Source organism: Balaenoptera acutorostrata, chromosome 3 (assembly GCF_949987535.1).
Source record: "Balaenoptera acutorostrata chromosome 3, mBalAcu1.1, whole genome shotgun sequence".
NCBI classification, from domain to species: Eukaryota; Metazoa; Chordata; class Mammalia; order Artiodactyla; family Balaenopteridae; genus Balaenoptera; species Balaenoptera acutorostrata.
Genome location: NC_080066.1, coordinates 87,526,447 through 87,542,288, shown reverse-complemented (window position 1 = coordinate 87,542,288; position 15,842 = coordinate 87,526,447). Strand labels below are relative to the sequence as shown.

The 15,842-nt window shown below is 33.4% G+C and overlaps 2 protein-coding genes across 8 annotated transcripts in view; one reads left to right on the top strand and one right to left on the bottom strand.

The window, feature by feature from the left end:
* The window catches only part of FGF7 (fibroblast growth factor 7), a 65,019-nt gene extending 50,560 nt beyond the window's left edge, over positions 1-14,459 (top strand). Inside the window, exons 3-4 of the mRNA XM_007170429.3 lie at positions 12,135-12,238; positions 13,265-14,459. Of these exons, the coding sequence (XP_007170491.1) occupies positions 12,135-12,238; positions 13,265-13,459 (299 nt within the window). The 3' untranslated portion in view covers positions 13,460-14,459. The remainder of the gene's footprint in view (positions 1-12,134; positions 12,239-13,264) is intronic.
* Positions 1-15,842, bottom strand: part of FAM227B (family with sequence similarity 227 member B) — a 280,693-nt gene that overhangs the window by 161,695 nt on the left and 103,156 nt on the right. The window lies entirely within an intron of this gene.

Below are 15,842 nucleotides of genomic sequence, written 5' to 3'. Positions count from 1 at the left end.
ATACTGAACATAGTTAAGTACCCAATAAATTGTTTTTTTCACAAATGAACAGTTATGCTGTTCTAACCAAGAATGGTGAATCAGGTCTTTCTGAAAGATTGGCAACAGCATCTCATGCTTTATGTCACAATAAGAAACAGTCAGAAAAGCTTCCCTGGTGGCACAGTGGTTAAGGATCTGCCTGCCAATGCAGGGGACACGGGTTCGATCCCTGGTCTGGGAAGATCCCACATGCCACAGGGCAACTAAGCCTGTGTGCCACAGATACTGAGCCTGCGCTCTAGAGCCTGCAAGCCACAACTACTGAAGCCCGTGCGCCTAGAGCCCATGCTCCGCAACAAGAAAAGCCACTGCTCGCTGCAACTAGAGAGAGCCCACGCACAGCAACAACGACCCAACACAGTCAAAAATAAATAAATAAAATAAATACATTTATGAAAAAAAAAAGAAAAGCTAGCTGAAATTAGGTCATTTGCTACCTAAGAAGCAAATGAACACATGCTTGACATAACTCACTGTGGTGTGGGGGCAGGGTATTCCTGATGGGTGTATCAATGTAAAGAAGGACTGGTGAAGATTCATCAAGCTAACTGAATGCTGACACGTGTAGGAATGAATGGCAGCACCAGAAGAAACTTGGAATCTCTAGCGATACTGAAGTTCTGAATAGGAAAATGAAGGGCGTGAGAGCACAGGTCCTGTTTTCATTCCTTCGTCTAGTTTAAATTCCTGACTTCAGAAGTGGAAAAGAAAAAAACTATGAAAGTAAGTACCTGACTATTAACAATAGTTAATAGGACTTCCCTTTGAATACAGAACTTGCCTTTCTGGCTGGTGGCTTAGAATAACTGAAAAAATGGGCTCCTGTATTTTTATGTGCATTTTGTGAAGAATGTGTCTGATGGGAAAATGAAATTGATGTGTATTAGTTAAAGATTTGGTTTGGCTTAAACAAAATCATTTATTTCTCTATCCAATGAACATCTAGAGAAGTGACAACTCTGCTCCATAAAATCATCTGAGAGTTAACAGGCTCCAGTCAGCTCACAGTTACACAATCACTTTGTTCTCATAATCTAGGGTAGAATTCATATTCCAGCAGGAGAATGGAATAAAGGAAGAAAAAGTGGGACTATAGGGTTCCTGCTGGCTACCTCTTATGGAAGATTTCTGGGAGTTGCCATGGGATATTTCACTCCACTTACATTGCATCAGCTAGAACTTGGTCACATGGCCAAACTGAACTGCAAGGGAGACTGGGAAATGTAATGTTCACTATGTGCAGCCAGCTAAAAATTCTACAGCTGTGGAAAAAGAGGAGAATGGAAATAGGGGAATAATAAATAGTCTTTGCTCAGAAAGTGGGGGAGAAAAATGCCTGCGTATGATTGAATGAATGAATGAATGACACCATGCTGTCATAGCATGAATATTTAAGGACTGCAGATATGACAAGGAGAGAATAGGAAGCCCAGTATGCCTCAAGAGAAAAGAGCTAGGATCAAAACTTATAACTTCTAATGGGTGTAAAAAAGCGCAAAGTGCAATGATTAATAGAAGATGGAAAAGAGCTACATAACATTGCACATTAGAGATGAAGACATCTCTCAAATTTGCTGATGACAAATAAATGAAAGGAATAGCTAATATGTCGGGTATCATAATTTTCTAATATACTCATGTATCATTTACTTGTAATTATTCCGTATCAATTTACAAATAGGATTTAAGGTGGCTGAATTAAAACTTTAAACATTCTGACAGACAGGGATATTGAATATTAGACAGAAATATAAAGACCTGAACTTTAGTAAAAAAAAAAATCACATGATGACAAAATGGCGATGTGATTTACTTACATGAATAAAGTCTTGTGCACTTTACAACCTCAATATAAGCCATCAATGTGTCACTGCTTCTAAAATAGTTAACATAATCTTAGGTTGAATTAAAAAATTCAACTAGGGCTTCCCTGGTGGCGCAGTGGTTGCGAGTCTGCCTGCCGGTGCGGGGGACGCGGGTTTGGGCCCTGGTTTGGGAGGATCCCGCGTGCCGCGGAGCGGCTGGGCCCGTGAGCCGCAAGTACTGGGCCTTGCGCGTCTGGGGCCTGTGCTCCTCAGCGGGAGAGGCCGTGATAGTGAGAGGCCCGCGCAAACTGGGCCCGTGAGCCACAAGTACTGAGCCTGCGCGTCTGGAGCCTGTGCTCCGCAACGGGAGAGGCCGTGATGGTGGGAGGCCTGCGCACCGTGATGGGGAGTGGACCCCACTTGCCGCAGCTAGAGGAAGCCCTTGCACAGAGACGAAGACCGAACACAGCCAAAAATAAATTAATTAATTAAAAAAAAAAATTCAACTAATCATTTCTCCAGTGATTTTAAGTATATCACCCAGAGGTTTCCAAGGTGCTTGGCGGATTAAGTTAACTAAAGGCATAATCTTCTCCCAGCTTCTATATATTTTTGTAAAAAGTCAATTTTATATTTTTCCACTTTAGAAAAGAATGGTTTGAGTGCCTACACAGACATATCAAATATAGATGCCTGGTAATTAGAGAGATGAGACAAATTTGCTCATGACTTAGTTAACTAATCCTTTCACTACATAATCAATTCATGATGGTTTTCACTATTATATAAATATGTTCACTCACTGTCATACGGTGATAAATTTATAACCTTAACAGGCTGTCAGTTAACAATAGGAAGCATAAAGGATACTGAGTTAAATATAAGCTAATAAGAAGCATAAAGATAACTCCACAATTCACTTTTAGATACTCTTCTCCAGATCGGTAAAATCCCAGTGCCTAGAATGGGGTCTGGCAATAGTAAACACTCAATGAATATTTGCTATAATTTCATATGTTGCAGAAAATACTGTGACAATCATACTGGAGTTGGCTTCACTTTTTTGGGGGTATAATGACTCTCTCTATCTGCAGTACTCTATTTGTGGAGCACTACTTACAAATAGCAGAATTACACTATTTCTCCTACCTCACCATTTAAAAACTAGATGAAATTGTAAAAATAAATGACCTAATCTTTTAAAAGCATAGAAGTATTCTATTAATCAGATCAGAGTAGCAAAGTGTATTTTTTCACCTTTAACACTATGACATTCATATTTTAATTTACATTTAATTTAATACATTTCAATTCTGCACATACCACATAAGATCATTTTGAAATTTTTTTTCCTCAAAGCATGCTTTAAAAATAAAGAAATAAATCGTGTTAAAAGGGATATCTGATATTTGTCTTTATATATAAAATATGAATTATTATTTTACTTAAACTTTATAAAATAACCTTGAAAATATGCTAATCTGAAATAAAATTTCTTTTTGATATGCACACTTTTTATTATATCAGTACTCTAAAATAATGAAATGATTAAAAATATTCTTAAGGAAGATGGTGAGATTATATTACTGTAGTTTATGGTCTATATTAAGGGAAATAATGAACAGTATTCTGTCTTGGGCTATCTATATAGATCTAGTTCTTGCTGAGAAACTGGTTTTAAGTAAGTAATGTAACTGGTGAAGAGTCTGGAATCCATGCAGTATAAGGTATGGCTGAAGAAACTACAGATGCTTTGCCTGATGGAGGGGCATGACCAATGTCTTCATCTCTTTGAAGGGGTGTTATGTGGAAAAGGTTTTGATTTATTCTGCATAGCTTTAGAGCATATATCTGAGAGTATTTAGTAACACCTAGGATCAGAGCTACCTATAAATGTAATGAGTCACTTCAGAATTGGTAACCTACAATAAATTAGTGTGGGTACATAGCAGACAGATACATACATCAATGGGACAAAACAAGATAGCCAATGTAAGGTAAAAGAGAGGCATTGCATCAGTAAAAAATGTAATGACATATTTAATAGCTAATATTGAAAAAATTAGCTAGCTATTTGCAGGAATAAAATATCAGTTTAGAGTTTCATCTCACATCATATCCCAAAATTAATTCCAGATGAATTTAAGAGATATATTTAAAACTTAAGTTACAAAAGCTAGAATAAAATGTATTTCAGATAGGGGAATGTAAAAAATACTTTTAAGCATAAAAAAATACAATAAACTATAGAAAAAGATACATAGATATGGCTACACAAAAATTAACCATTTTAAAATAAATTAATAGATCAAGGTAGTGCAGGATTACAGAAACAGTGAGAATTAGGAATAGAACTAGGGATGTTGAGAGTGCCAAAAGATGCAGAGAAGAAATTTATGACTATTGAAAAACTCTTGAATTTGGCGCTGAGGAGGTCATTGATGGCCTTGAAGAGATAAAGCCATTAAACAGATTAAAAGTTAGAATGCAAGTGTTAAATTGAGGAAAAGTGAGCAGATATAGTCTACACGTTCAAGAAATTTGGTGCTCGTGAAAAGGAAGCGGGATAGTCTTTTGAAAAGATTTCAGAGTTAAGGGCAGGGACATTTTATTCATTTGGCCCATAGGCACAGAGCCTAGAGCCTGTGAAAACATCAAGCTTACAAATATATTTAAACCTTTGAAATTTAGATATTGACAGTAAAATTTGACAAGAAAATAAAAAGAGATTAGCAAATATTTAACTTAAAAAATATATCAAGCCAACTTCATTATTTATTAAATTTATCAATATTTTTTATAACATTTGAAAACAATTTGCTAATTTATTTTCACTTTGCAAGAACTCCCTAGAATGTACAATATTTGCAGAAAGTTGATAGCAAATGATAAATAAAATGAGTTACTTTCGGCCAAGTAATTTCAAAAGAAAACTTGTATAAAACTTTAAAAGTTATAAAATATTGTATCTAATGAGAAATATGGATGTATTTTAATGTTAGATTGGTATAGGGTGGTCTTGGGAAATAGTAGTACTTAGGGTCTATGAATATCTTAAAACAGCCTTATTGAGAGAAAAATTTGGAAAGTGGATTTTTGTAATCAAAAGGCAATGAAGGGAGGGACTGAAGATGTCCAAGAGAGACACAGTATACAGAATCAAGAGTCTATTGTCCTTTGAAGTCAATTCTTTTGAATTTACAATATTGCGTGTGCATGCACACACACAGGTTTAATAATAATTGGAGCAATCACATGCAGGATATGTAAAAAATATAACACTAAGATACAGGATTTTAATGTGTCAAATACACAACACATATTTAGAAAAATTCTTTCCTGTTCTTGTAATTGTAACAGTGCACAAAAATCAGAGCAGTGTAAATACATTTCTTAGCCTTACTCTTTAATTAAAACCATACTAACATTAAACTAGTAACCAAGGTGATCAAACAAATGTTTTACATGTTTTACTATTTACTTACATAATTTAATTATAATTTGCAACTTGATGTTTTAAAATATCATTAAGAAATTCTCCAGACATTTTGGAATATATTGAGCATTTCTGTATGCATGTGCCATGGAGATTTTATTTATAAACCTATGTATGTAGAAAGTTATATAAAGCGGCCAAAACTATTTAACCTACAATAATAAGGGTACAATATACAAAGTACAAACTTCAACTAAACAGACCAGGAGAAATAAAATTAATTTTGAAAAGGTGTTTTCAAACTTTTTAGACTTGAGACAACTTTACACTCATAAAAATTATTGAGGACACCAAAGAGCTTCTGTTCATATGGGTTATAACTACTGATACTTCCCGTATTCGAAGTTAAACTGAGACATTTTGAAAATATTTATCTATTAACTTAAAAATCACAACAATAGCCCATTATGGGTCAACTCATACTATGAGCAGAGGAAGAAAATCAGGCTTATACAAGTCTAGTAATTTTCTCTAACTACTCTGCACATCCAATTAATTTTTCTAAAACACAATTTATACCCTGACATTTTTCAAATTTCAAACCTTCGATGACTCCTCATTGTCTACAAACAAAAGTTAAAATTCCTTAAATTGGCAATCAAGGCCCTCAACAATCTCATCCTAACTCCTTTTCCACCTTTTTCTACCTCTTTGATACGTTTCCTACTCCAGACAGATAGCTCTAATTTCAATCTTCTGAAAATAACTTACGAATCGTTGACTCTACTATCTTACATATACTTTTATTTATCAATTAGCATGACGTTTCCATTCTACCTATGTCAACCTTATCTATCCTTCAAGATGTAATTCAAGTTCTATCTGTTCCTCAAATCCTCCCTTGACCACCTAGGATATATAACACCTCTTTCTTCTGAATAACGGTTGAATTGATTTTCCATCCTGTTCTTTTTAGCATCTGGCATATACTGCTGGGTATCATTCATTTTTGTTTTCTGTAGGAGGAAATACTAACTGAATTTTGATATGTATTTTATTAATATCCAGATATTTTGATGACATCACAATTAAAGTCACCAGATCAGGTTTCTAAAATATTCCTGGACCTCAGTTATTTTTCTATCCCAATACACCTGAGAGATATCACACACGAGTGTAGTAGTGGTCTGTATATAGAATATTTGTATTTCCTACACTTCCCAAAGTGTGTTTGCATTGTAAACTTACTCCTCATAACTGTCCATATTTCACAAAAAGAAGTCATTAATGTGGTAAGCAGTTCTTAATCCATCACCAAAGACATTAATAGTAGTAATGAATAACAAAGCCCAGAAGTACTACATATTTGGGATAAGAATAAATCATAAAAAGTTCCACTACAGTTGACTCTCGAACAAAATGGGTTTGAACTGTGTTAGTCCACTTATAAATGATTTTTTTTTCAATAAATATGTACTAAGGTAGTACATGATCTGCGGTTGGTTGAACCTGTGGTTGTGGAACCTACAGATACAGAGGGCCGACTCTGATACATGGATTTTCTACTCTGCCAGGGTCGGTGCCCTAATTCCTGCTATGTTTAAGCATCAACTCTATAGTTTCTTATATACTCAATCATATAATATTATTAATTAAAATCTAGACTGTATTTTTTAAATTAATAGACTTTTCTTTAAAACAGTTTTAGATTTACAGGAAAAAATGAGTAGATAGTAGAGTCCCTACATACCACTACCACTTCCCCACACAGTCCCTCTACTATTAACATTTTGCATTAGTGTGGTATATCTGTTACAATTAATGAATCAGTAATTACATATTGTTAACTAAACTCCATAGTCTACACTAAAGTTCACTCTTTGCCTTGTATAGTTCTATGTGTTTTGACAAATGTATAATATCATGTATCCACTATTACAGTATCATATAAAACAGTTTCACTGCCTTAACAATCCCATGCTTCACATTTTCATCCTACTGCCCTTTTCCCAAGTCCCTGGCAACAACTAATCATTTTACTGTCTCTATAGTTTAGCCTTTTCCAGAGTGTCATACAACTGGAATCATACAGTATGAAGTCTTTCAGACTGACTTCTTTCACTTAGCAATATGCACTGAAGGTTCCTCCGTATCTTTTTGTGTCTTGATAGCTCATTTCCTTTTATCGCTGAAAAATATTCCAAAGTGCATATGTATCGTAGCTTACCCATTCATATGCTAAAGGGCATTTTGGTTGCTTCCAGTTTTGATGGTTTAGAATAAAACTCTGTTATAAATATTCATGTTCAGGTTTTGGTGTGGACTTAAGTTTTAAGCTCAATTGTATAAACACTTATGGCAGGGTTGATGGATTGTATGATAAGAGTATATTTAGCATTCAGTAAGAAACCAAACTGTTTTCCAAAGTGGCTGTACCACTTTACATTCCCACTAGCAATGAATGGCAGTTCCAGTTGCTCTGCATCCTTGTCTGCAAATGGTATCTTAAAAAATTTCAGTCATTCTAATAGTTGTGTAGTGGTATCTCGTTTTATTCTGTAAGTCCCTAATGACATATAATGTTGAGCATATTTTCATATGCTTATTTGCCATCTGTGTATTTTCTTTGATGAGACATCTGTTCAGACCTTTTGCCCACTTTTTAACTGGGTTGCTTATTTGTTTATTGTTGAGTTTTAAGAGTTCTTTATTTTGGAAATACGAGATGTATTTTTTGTGTACATGTATGTATGTATTTGGATGTACTTCTATGATATAAAAATGAATGGAATCTATAGCCTTGAATGTAATATAAATATATAATGGTGAAGATTTTCCATCTAACAATCCCAGCTTGACAGAAAATCATAAAAGTCATTTAACATTAAAATGTTTTTCTTTTTTGGTACCAATTCTTAGTTTTAATGTGCCCAAGAAAGTATATTTGGTCGAGGACAAAATTAAATGTTCTGAGTGGCCTAATAACCATTAAGCCACTGTTTCCACTTATTTTCAACTTTAAAATAATTCTTAGTTATCATGCTAGAACATCTATATTAATATATGGCCCCTCAAAACTTTTAAATATAAATCTTAAAAGGTTCAGGGAAAAGAAATATTGAAGGAGCTGGGATTGGTGGATTTTTACATGATCAAACACTAAGAATTTTTTTTCTGCTAACTCATGAAAAGACATGGAGGAAACTTAAATGCATATTACTAAGTGAAAGAAGCCAACCTGAAAAGGCTACATACTCTATTATTCCAACTATATAACATTCTGAAAAAAGCAAAACCATGAAGACAGTGAAAAGATCACTGGTCTCCAAGAGTTGCGGGTAAGGGAGAGAAATGAACAGGCCGAGAACAGAGGACTCTTAGGGCAGTAAAAATACTCTGTATGATACAAAAATGATGATACGTGTCCAAACACCAAGAGAAAACCACAAAGTAAACTATGGGCTGTGGTTGATAATGATGGTCAATGTAGGTTCATTAATTATAACAACTGTACCACTCTGGTGGGGGATGTGATAACTGGGGAGGCTATGCATGTGTGGGAGCAGGGGGTAGATGGGAAATCTCTGTACCTTCCCCTCAATTTTGCTGTGAACCTAAAACTTCTCTAAAAAATAAATTCTTAATAAAAACTTTTTTTGAAAACAGGAAAGTTAAAACACTTTAAAATCTGTAGGAACACTACTTCCTACTCTGTACTTAAATGAAAGAATGATAACTTTAGTTTCTTCATTCTTGGGTTTTCTTGAATAAAAAAGGGTACAGCACACGGGGCAAAACAGACCAGAAAGTCAGGATTGATAGCGTATTAATTCTGCCAGTACTACTTAATGCTCTTCCAAGCAATATATTTTTAGGTCTGTTGATTTCCTAGTGAAATGATTTTTTAAATACATCAAACAATACAGAATATTACTGTGTCAGGAACCTTGCCATTTTCAAGTCTGTCCTCATCCTGGTTAAAAGTAGAATCTTTAAAGATTGAACATCTGTTCATATGCTTATTTGCCAACTGTGTATCTACTTTGGTAAGGTATCTGTTCAGACAATTTGCCCGTTTTTTAATTGGGTTGTTAAAAATCTAAAGATTTTTTGATGTCCTTAACCCCAATGTGTGGAGGGATAAGATTAACAATGTTTATCACCTGTTGAGTGTCAGAGTGTAACAAAAATATGGTGGGCAACGGGCAGGCAGGGGATAGAGGAAAAGGGTTTAGAGATGGGACAATATGAATATACTGTCATGACTGAACCTGAAGGGAAAGTGTCCACATAGCATAATCAACAATACCTTTATCATTCTATAGTTATATTTTGTAGACAGTTGGTCTATAAACGAAAAAGCCAGCAAACATGACAGATTTCATTCCCTAATTAAAACTGAGCATGAAAGATACTCTAAGCCTATGCATCAGTACTCTCCTTTCTAAGAGAAAATATTGAATAAAGAGGGAAATAGCAGGAGAAAGGGACTAGAAGGAAAAAACTGACTTCAAAACATTTTACAGTGGTAAGATCTTTAGAAATCAACTATTCCGTGTGTTTTTAAACAGATATATTTACTCAATTTTGAAGGTATTGCAAATTGGTTGAATCAGTGAATTTCTTTAGTATTCTTCATTGTATTGATATAAACTTAACCTATTTGGATTCTGCTGCGTAATAAATTATTTCCCTTTGATCTTCCTTTGCTGAACAAGAAGAGTTAGCTGCCACATAAAGTGCTCCAAGAGGGCAGGGTTTGTCTCTGAATTGTGCCTAGCACAGAATTGGCTCTCACTGAAGATTTGTTGAATTTTGCATGAATGCATCAGCAACACATCCTTCACATGCTTGTAAGCAATTGTTAACATTTCCCTTAGCTTCTCCTTCAGGGCTGTGTCTCCAGAAGTTTTCTTTTCTTTTAATTAAGGTGTATCTACGTGTGTGTTGACATATGTGTTTTGCTGTTTATACTAGATTTTAACTTCTGTAGTTCAGAAACCAGTGCTGTTTTTCTTAATTTGTATCCTAAAATTACCATACAGTTCTAGTTCTATGCATTCTGACAATGCTTCATAAATACTTTAAAAGATAAATATCCATTCCTTTGCATTTTCTTCATAGACCTCAATTTCTAGATGAGCAGCTGTAGAACTCTCAACTGGATGAGCTCTGACTAGTGCTAAGCATAGTATAGTGGGAAAATGGTTTCTATATGCAGCATATATTGGAAACAGATAACACATATTAACTAGGCTACATTAATCCGGATGAAATGGGTAAAAATTTTATTCTCCAGATAGGAAAACTGAAGCCAGAAGAATAAATAAGAGGATGAAGTGAAGGCATGGAATAAAAAATTAGAATTTCCTCCACTTAAGTGAATATTTTAGAAAACAGCTTCTGGAAACTTGATTTATGCAGATAATTTTCACTTGGAATTTTCTTTGCATTATGTTAAGCGCAAGAAAGAGAATGTCTCAAGTTGAAAGTATAATTAACAGTAGTTACATAAAATGGTTCACTAAACTTTTAATTTCTACGCCATTTAAAAAAATTGAGAGTTTTTTTACAGTAGTTAGAGTCATTAAAATACAGCACTTTCGGAAATGATATATAATGAAACAGTAAGTTAACATTCTTGTGGCAATTTCAATAATGGTTAAAAAATTAATTAAATGGTGTAAAGTTATAAAGTATTATATGAGCAGGACTCATAATTTGGTTTTAGACTGTGTTTTCATTATCAAAAAACTCACTATCAGTTTAAAATATTTAATATTTTTTAGGGTACAAATGAACTTATGTACAAAACAGAAACAGAATTACAGATGTAGAAAACAAACTTATAGTTACCAGGGGGTAAGGGAGGGGAGGGATAAATTGGTAGACTGGATTGACATATACACACTACTATATATAAAATAGATAACTAATAAGGACCTACTGTATAGAACAGAGAACTCTACTCAGTACTCTGTAATGGCCTATATGGGAAAAGAATCTAAAAAAGAGTGGATATATGTATATGTATAACTGATTCACTTTGTTATACACCTGAAACTAATACAACATTGTAAATCAACCATACTCTAATAAAAATTTTAAAAAATAAATCAAAATAAAATATTTAATTTTTTAAAGGTAGTTGGTTCTGTTTACCATCATTTACAATTGCTTTAATCGGAATTTTATTCATTTTTAGTATATTCAAGAAATATTCTGTCAGCGCTAATTATTAATATAAAGTTTAAGTAGAAAATTAAAGATGTTAGCTAATTATATACTTTCATAGCATTATATAATGATTAAGAGCCAGACCTTTTGGGTTCAAATTCCACTTCTGCCACTTACCAGCTTAGAATTTGGGCAAATTACTTCTTTGTACCTGAGTTTCTTGATCTGTAAACTGGAGATAATATGAGTACTTGCCTTATAGTCTTGGTGATAAGTACATGTATTAATACATGAGTGCTAAAACAATCCTTTGCATGTGGTATAAATTCAATAAACATTAGGTATTATTGATGTTACTATTATTATTATAGTAAATTAGAACTGTAATTCTAGAGAAGAAAAAGCTAAATTCAAATATGTAACTCTTTTTTTTGAATCCAAACATCTTTTTCTACAAAATAAAAAATCAATAGTTCGCACTTCCCACATTTAATAAGGACTAATCTGGTGTTTGTGTGTACATGTTATGGGTGGATGGGGGTCTCAGGCTGAGTAAATAATCACATTAATAATCTTAACTTCCAAATGAAACAGAAATAAGGACAAATGGTCATTCTTGGATAATCTGCAAAGCTGAGTGAATAACTGACATATCTTTCTGTGATTCCTTGCAGACATCATGGAAATCAGGACAGTGGCCGTTGGAATTGTAGCAATCAAAGGAGTGGAAAGTGAATATTATCTTGCAATGAACAAGGAAGGAAAACTCTATGCAAAGGTATTGATAATTGATAGCTTAGACTTAATTTCTCAAACTTATTTTTGTCAAAAATATCTTCCCTTTCTGAAAAGTAAAAATGAAATTAATTCCTCTCAAACTACATAATTCAATGATTTCATTAAAATATTTTATACTTAAGAATTAAATTTTCTGTGTGATCTTGGACAATTTGCTTAAGTTCTCTGGACTTTGGTTTCTTCATCTGTAAAACAAGCCGGATTAACTGACCTCTAAGGATCCTTCCAGCTCTAAAATTCCATTTGTACTTTAGATTCTAAAAATCTAAAATGTCCATCTGTCAGTATTAAAGCTCTTTTTGTTAAAGTTCACCCAATGTGCACTTTGCTGACATGAAAATTCTTGGGGAAAAAAAATCCAGACGTTTGTTTATCAACATCAATCTCACAATCACGGGCTTTGAACTGTAAGCATTCCCATTGTTCCCACTTTATTATAACATGAAATATGCAACAGTTTATCCCACTATAACAAAGTATAATTGACTTTCCTTTGTATTCCTGGCACAGACTACATAAAAATACAGGTTTAAGTGAATGAATGAATAGTTGGATGAACAAATTAACTTTTTATTTTCCATCACTATCACAGGCAGTGTAATAGTAAATGAAAAAAAGTTGTGAAATATGTCCTTCAGCTGAGGGAGGCAGAGGCTCTGCTAGTTGTATCAAAATGTCAGTGTTAGGGAAAGAGTGACTTGGGCATAGTAATATGAGAGCTGCTAATTAGGGGGAAATAGCTCTTAATACTTAAGAAAAGTAGCAACTGACTGCCAAAAAGCTACATGTTTGAACTATATTGCATAACTAAATGTGTATCATTTTATCTTTTAAAAAATTTAATCCTTTTTCAAATATGCTAAGTATGTATAATAAACTGCATTATGCCTGCTCAAAAAAAGTCATGTATGCTTTAATTCTACCAAATATTACTGCTTATTCTTTGTCTAATTGAGTCCCTCCAAAAATCATTTGGATAATGTTGTTTGTTTGTTGTTCTTTGCAGAAAGAATGCAATGAAGATTGTAACTTCAAAGAATTAATTCTGGAAAACCACTACAACACATATGCATCAGCTAAATGGACACACAGTGGAGGAGAAATGTTTGTTGCCTTAAATCAAAAGGGGGTTCCTGTAAGAGGGAAAAAAACGAAGAAAGAACAAAAAACAGCCCACTTTCTTCCTATGGCAATAACCTAATCATATATGGCATATAAGAAACCAGTTCCAGCAGGGAGATTTCTTTAAGTGGACTGTTTTCTTCCTTTTTTTCTTTTCTTTTTTTTTTTTTTTTAAGTAACCAAGAAAGGCTGGAAAACTACTGAAAAACTGATCAAGCTGGACTTGCGCATTTATGTTTATTTTAAGAGACTGCATTAAAGAAAGATTTGAAAAAATATACACAAAAATCAGATTTAGTAACTAAAAGTTGTAAAAAATTGTAAAACTGGTTGTACAATCATGATGTCAGTAATAGTAATGTTTTTTTCTTAAATTAATTTACCCTTAAGACTATGTTAGATTTGATTATCTGATAATGATTATTTAAATATTCCTATCTGCTTATAAAATGGCTGCTATAATAATAATAATGCAGATGATGTTATATAAGATGTGTCAGACCTAAAAGCTGCTGGAATGATTTGTCAGATAATCAAGCCAACACTAACCATGGAAGATGAGCAGTATCTGAATGATTTCTAGTGAAAAATTATGAACCACTTAAATTCTAATCAGAAAAGAAGGAATATTCTCAAAAATTCTATTATGGAAATGAATCAAAGAGGTAGTTTTACAAGAGTATAAGATTAGAACATGCTTGTACCTATTAACAAGAACAAAATTCCTAATGCTGCTCCCAATTGAAAGGGTATTGCTTAAAGGATGTTTTCAAAAATCTTGTATATAAAATAGCAATAATGATGATAATACTGTACTTCATCTCACTCACCACAAAATAACATTTTATAATCCCTAAAAGTAAAATTCAAAAATCTTTTGTGTTTTTTTCAAGTAACATAATCTATCTTTTGTATAATTCATATTCGGGAATATGGCTTTTAATAATGTTCTTCCCACAAATAATCATGCTTTTTTCCTGTGGTTACCGCATTAAACTCTATTTTAAGTTGTATTTGAACTTTACTGTTTTGTTATTTAAGTTTATGTTATTTATAAAAAAAAAAACCTTAATAAGCTGTATCTGTTTCATATGCTTTTAATTCTAAAGCAATAACAAAACCGTCTGGCTCAATTGCAAGTTCCCCCTCCCCCTCATGAGCAACACCAAGTCTAGTACACAGTACTCAGGCCAGCAAATCCTGGACAGCAGACAAAAATGACAGCCTGCAGCAATTCTTACAATAGACGTCTCACAGGGAACAATACAAAAATGTGAAATATGTTTTGCCACATACTCTTGTCAACTAAATTGGATCTTATAAGTAAAATCACTGTAGATAAAAGAACTTACAGGATTTTAAAGTTAAACTATATTTGAGTTCATGAGTAGAATAGTACAACATTTAAAAAATATGCATATTTAAAGTTAGTAGTTTTTCTAATCTCTAGAAATCTCTGCCATTCAAAATATGGCAGCATTGAAAGTTGTTTTCCTGTTCAATGGCAAGAGCACAATGCTCAAAGTAGAGTCTATACTTAGGGATTTGAGGCCCTGAATAGCAATGAAGGCTTGAGGCCAGGCTACAGATAATGGAGTTATTGGAAAGATAAATTTCTACTTCATAATTCTGGCATTGACAGATCTTGTTAGCACTTTATTGTTCATCAGTAGAAGGCCAACATTTATCTAAATTAAATTGGTGGTACGCTAATAAGGGTGGTTTTAATTTCAAAGTATTTACCTTTTTAGTCCCTTTATTTTATACAAATATTATCTGATAATACATTTATAAGAGAGAGTTACATGAAAAGGCTAAGTTAACAGAAATAACAGGTTCATTTGATTTTCTTGAGACTCAACCTACATGATTAGGCTGCAGGAAGCTAGAAAGAATTGCCCTTCCTCAGATATACTCTGGGGAAACGCCATGAATGATATTAACTGTTGTACGATTCAAGGGCCTTGCTAGCCTAGGTTCCTAGATCAGGCTTCTGTTACTGTTGTCTTGTGAACATACTGAGAGCAGAAGAGGACCTATGTGGGTTTTTTTTTTTTTTGAGGACCTATGTTTTTCATATTTGTTTCCTTAGTGTCTAGCAGAGTGTCTGTCCATAATCAATTTTTTATATGAATTCACTCAATGTTTGAGTATCAAAGAAAATTCATAATGAGACTAACCGTACTTTATTTTAAAAAGTTAGGGTGAAAACATGATTATATGGAAATTTAAACAGAAACAGTGTGTATGTATATAAGATATGAGCTATATTAGGACCAAATGCTCTGACTATAGAGTTACAGTTATGAACAAATTACAAAGCAATGCTGAATTAACCAACATTTAGCAGTAAGTCCAATCCAGTAGTGTTTCTAGAAACACTTACTTATAATTCTTTATCCTCCCTCCCCCCCTTTTTTTTTTACACTTAACATGAAAATTTTAGAAAATAAAATCTTCAC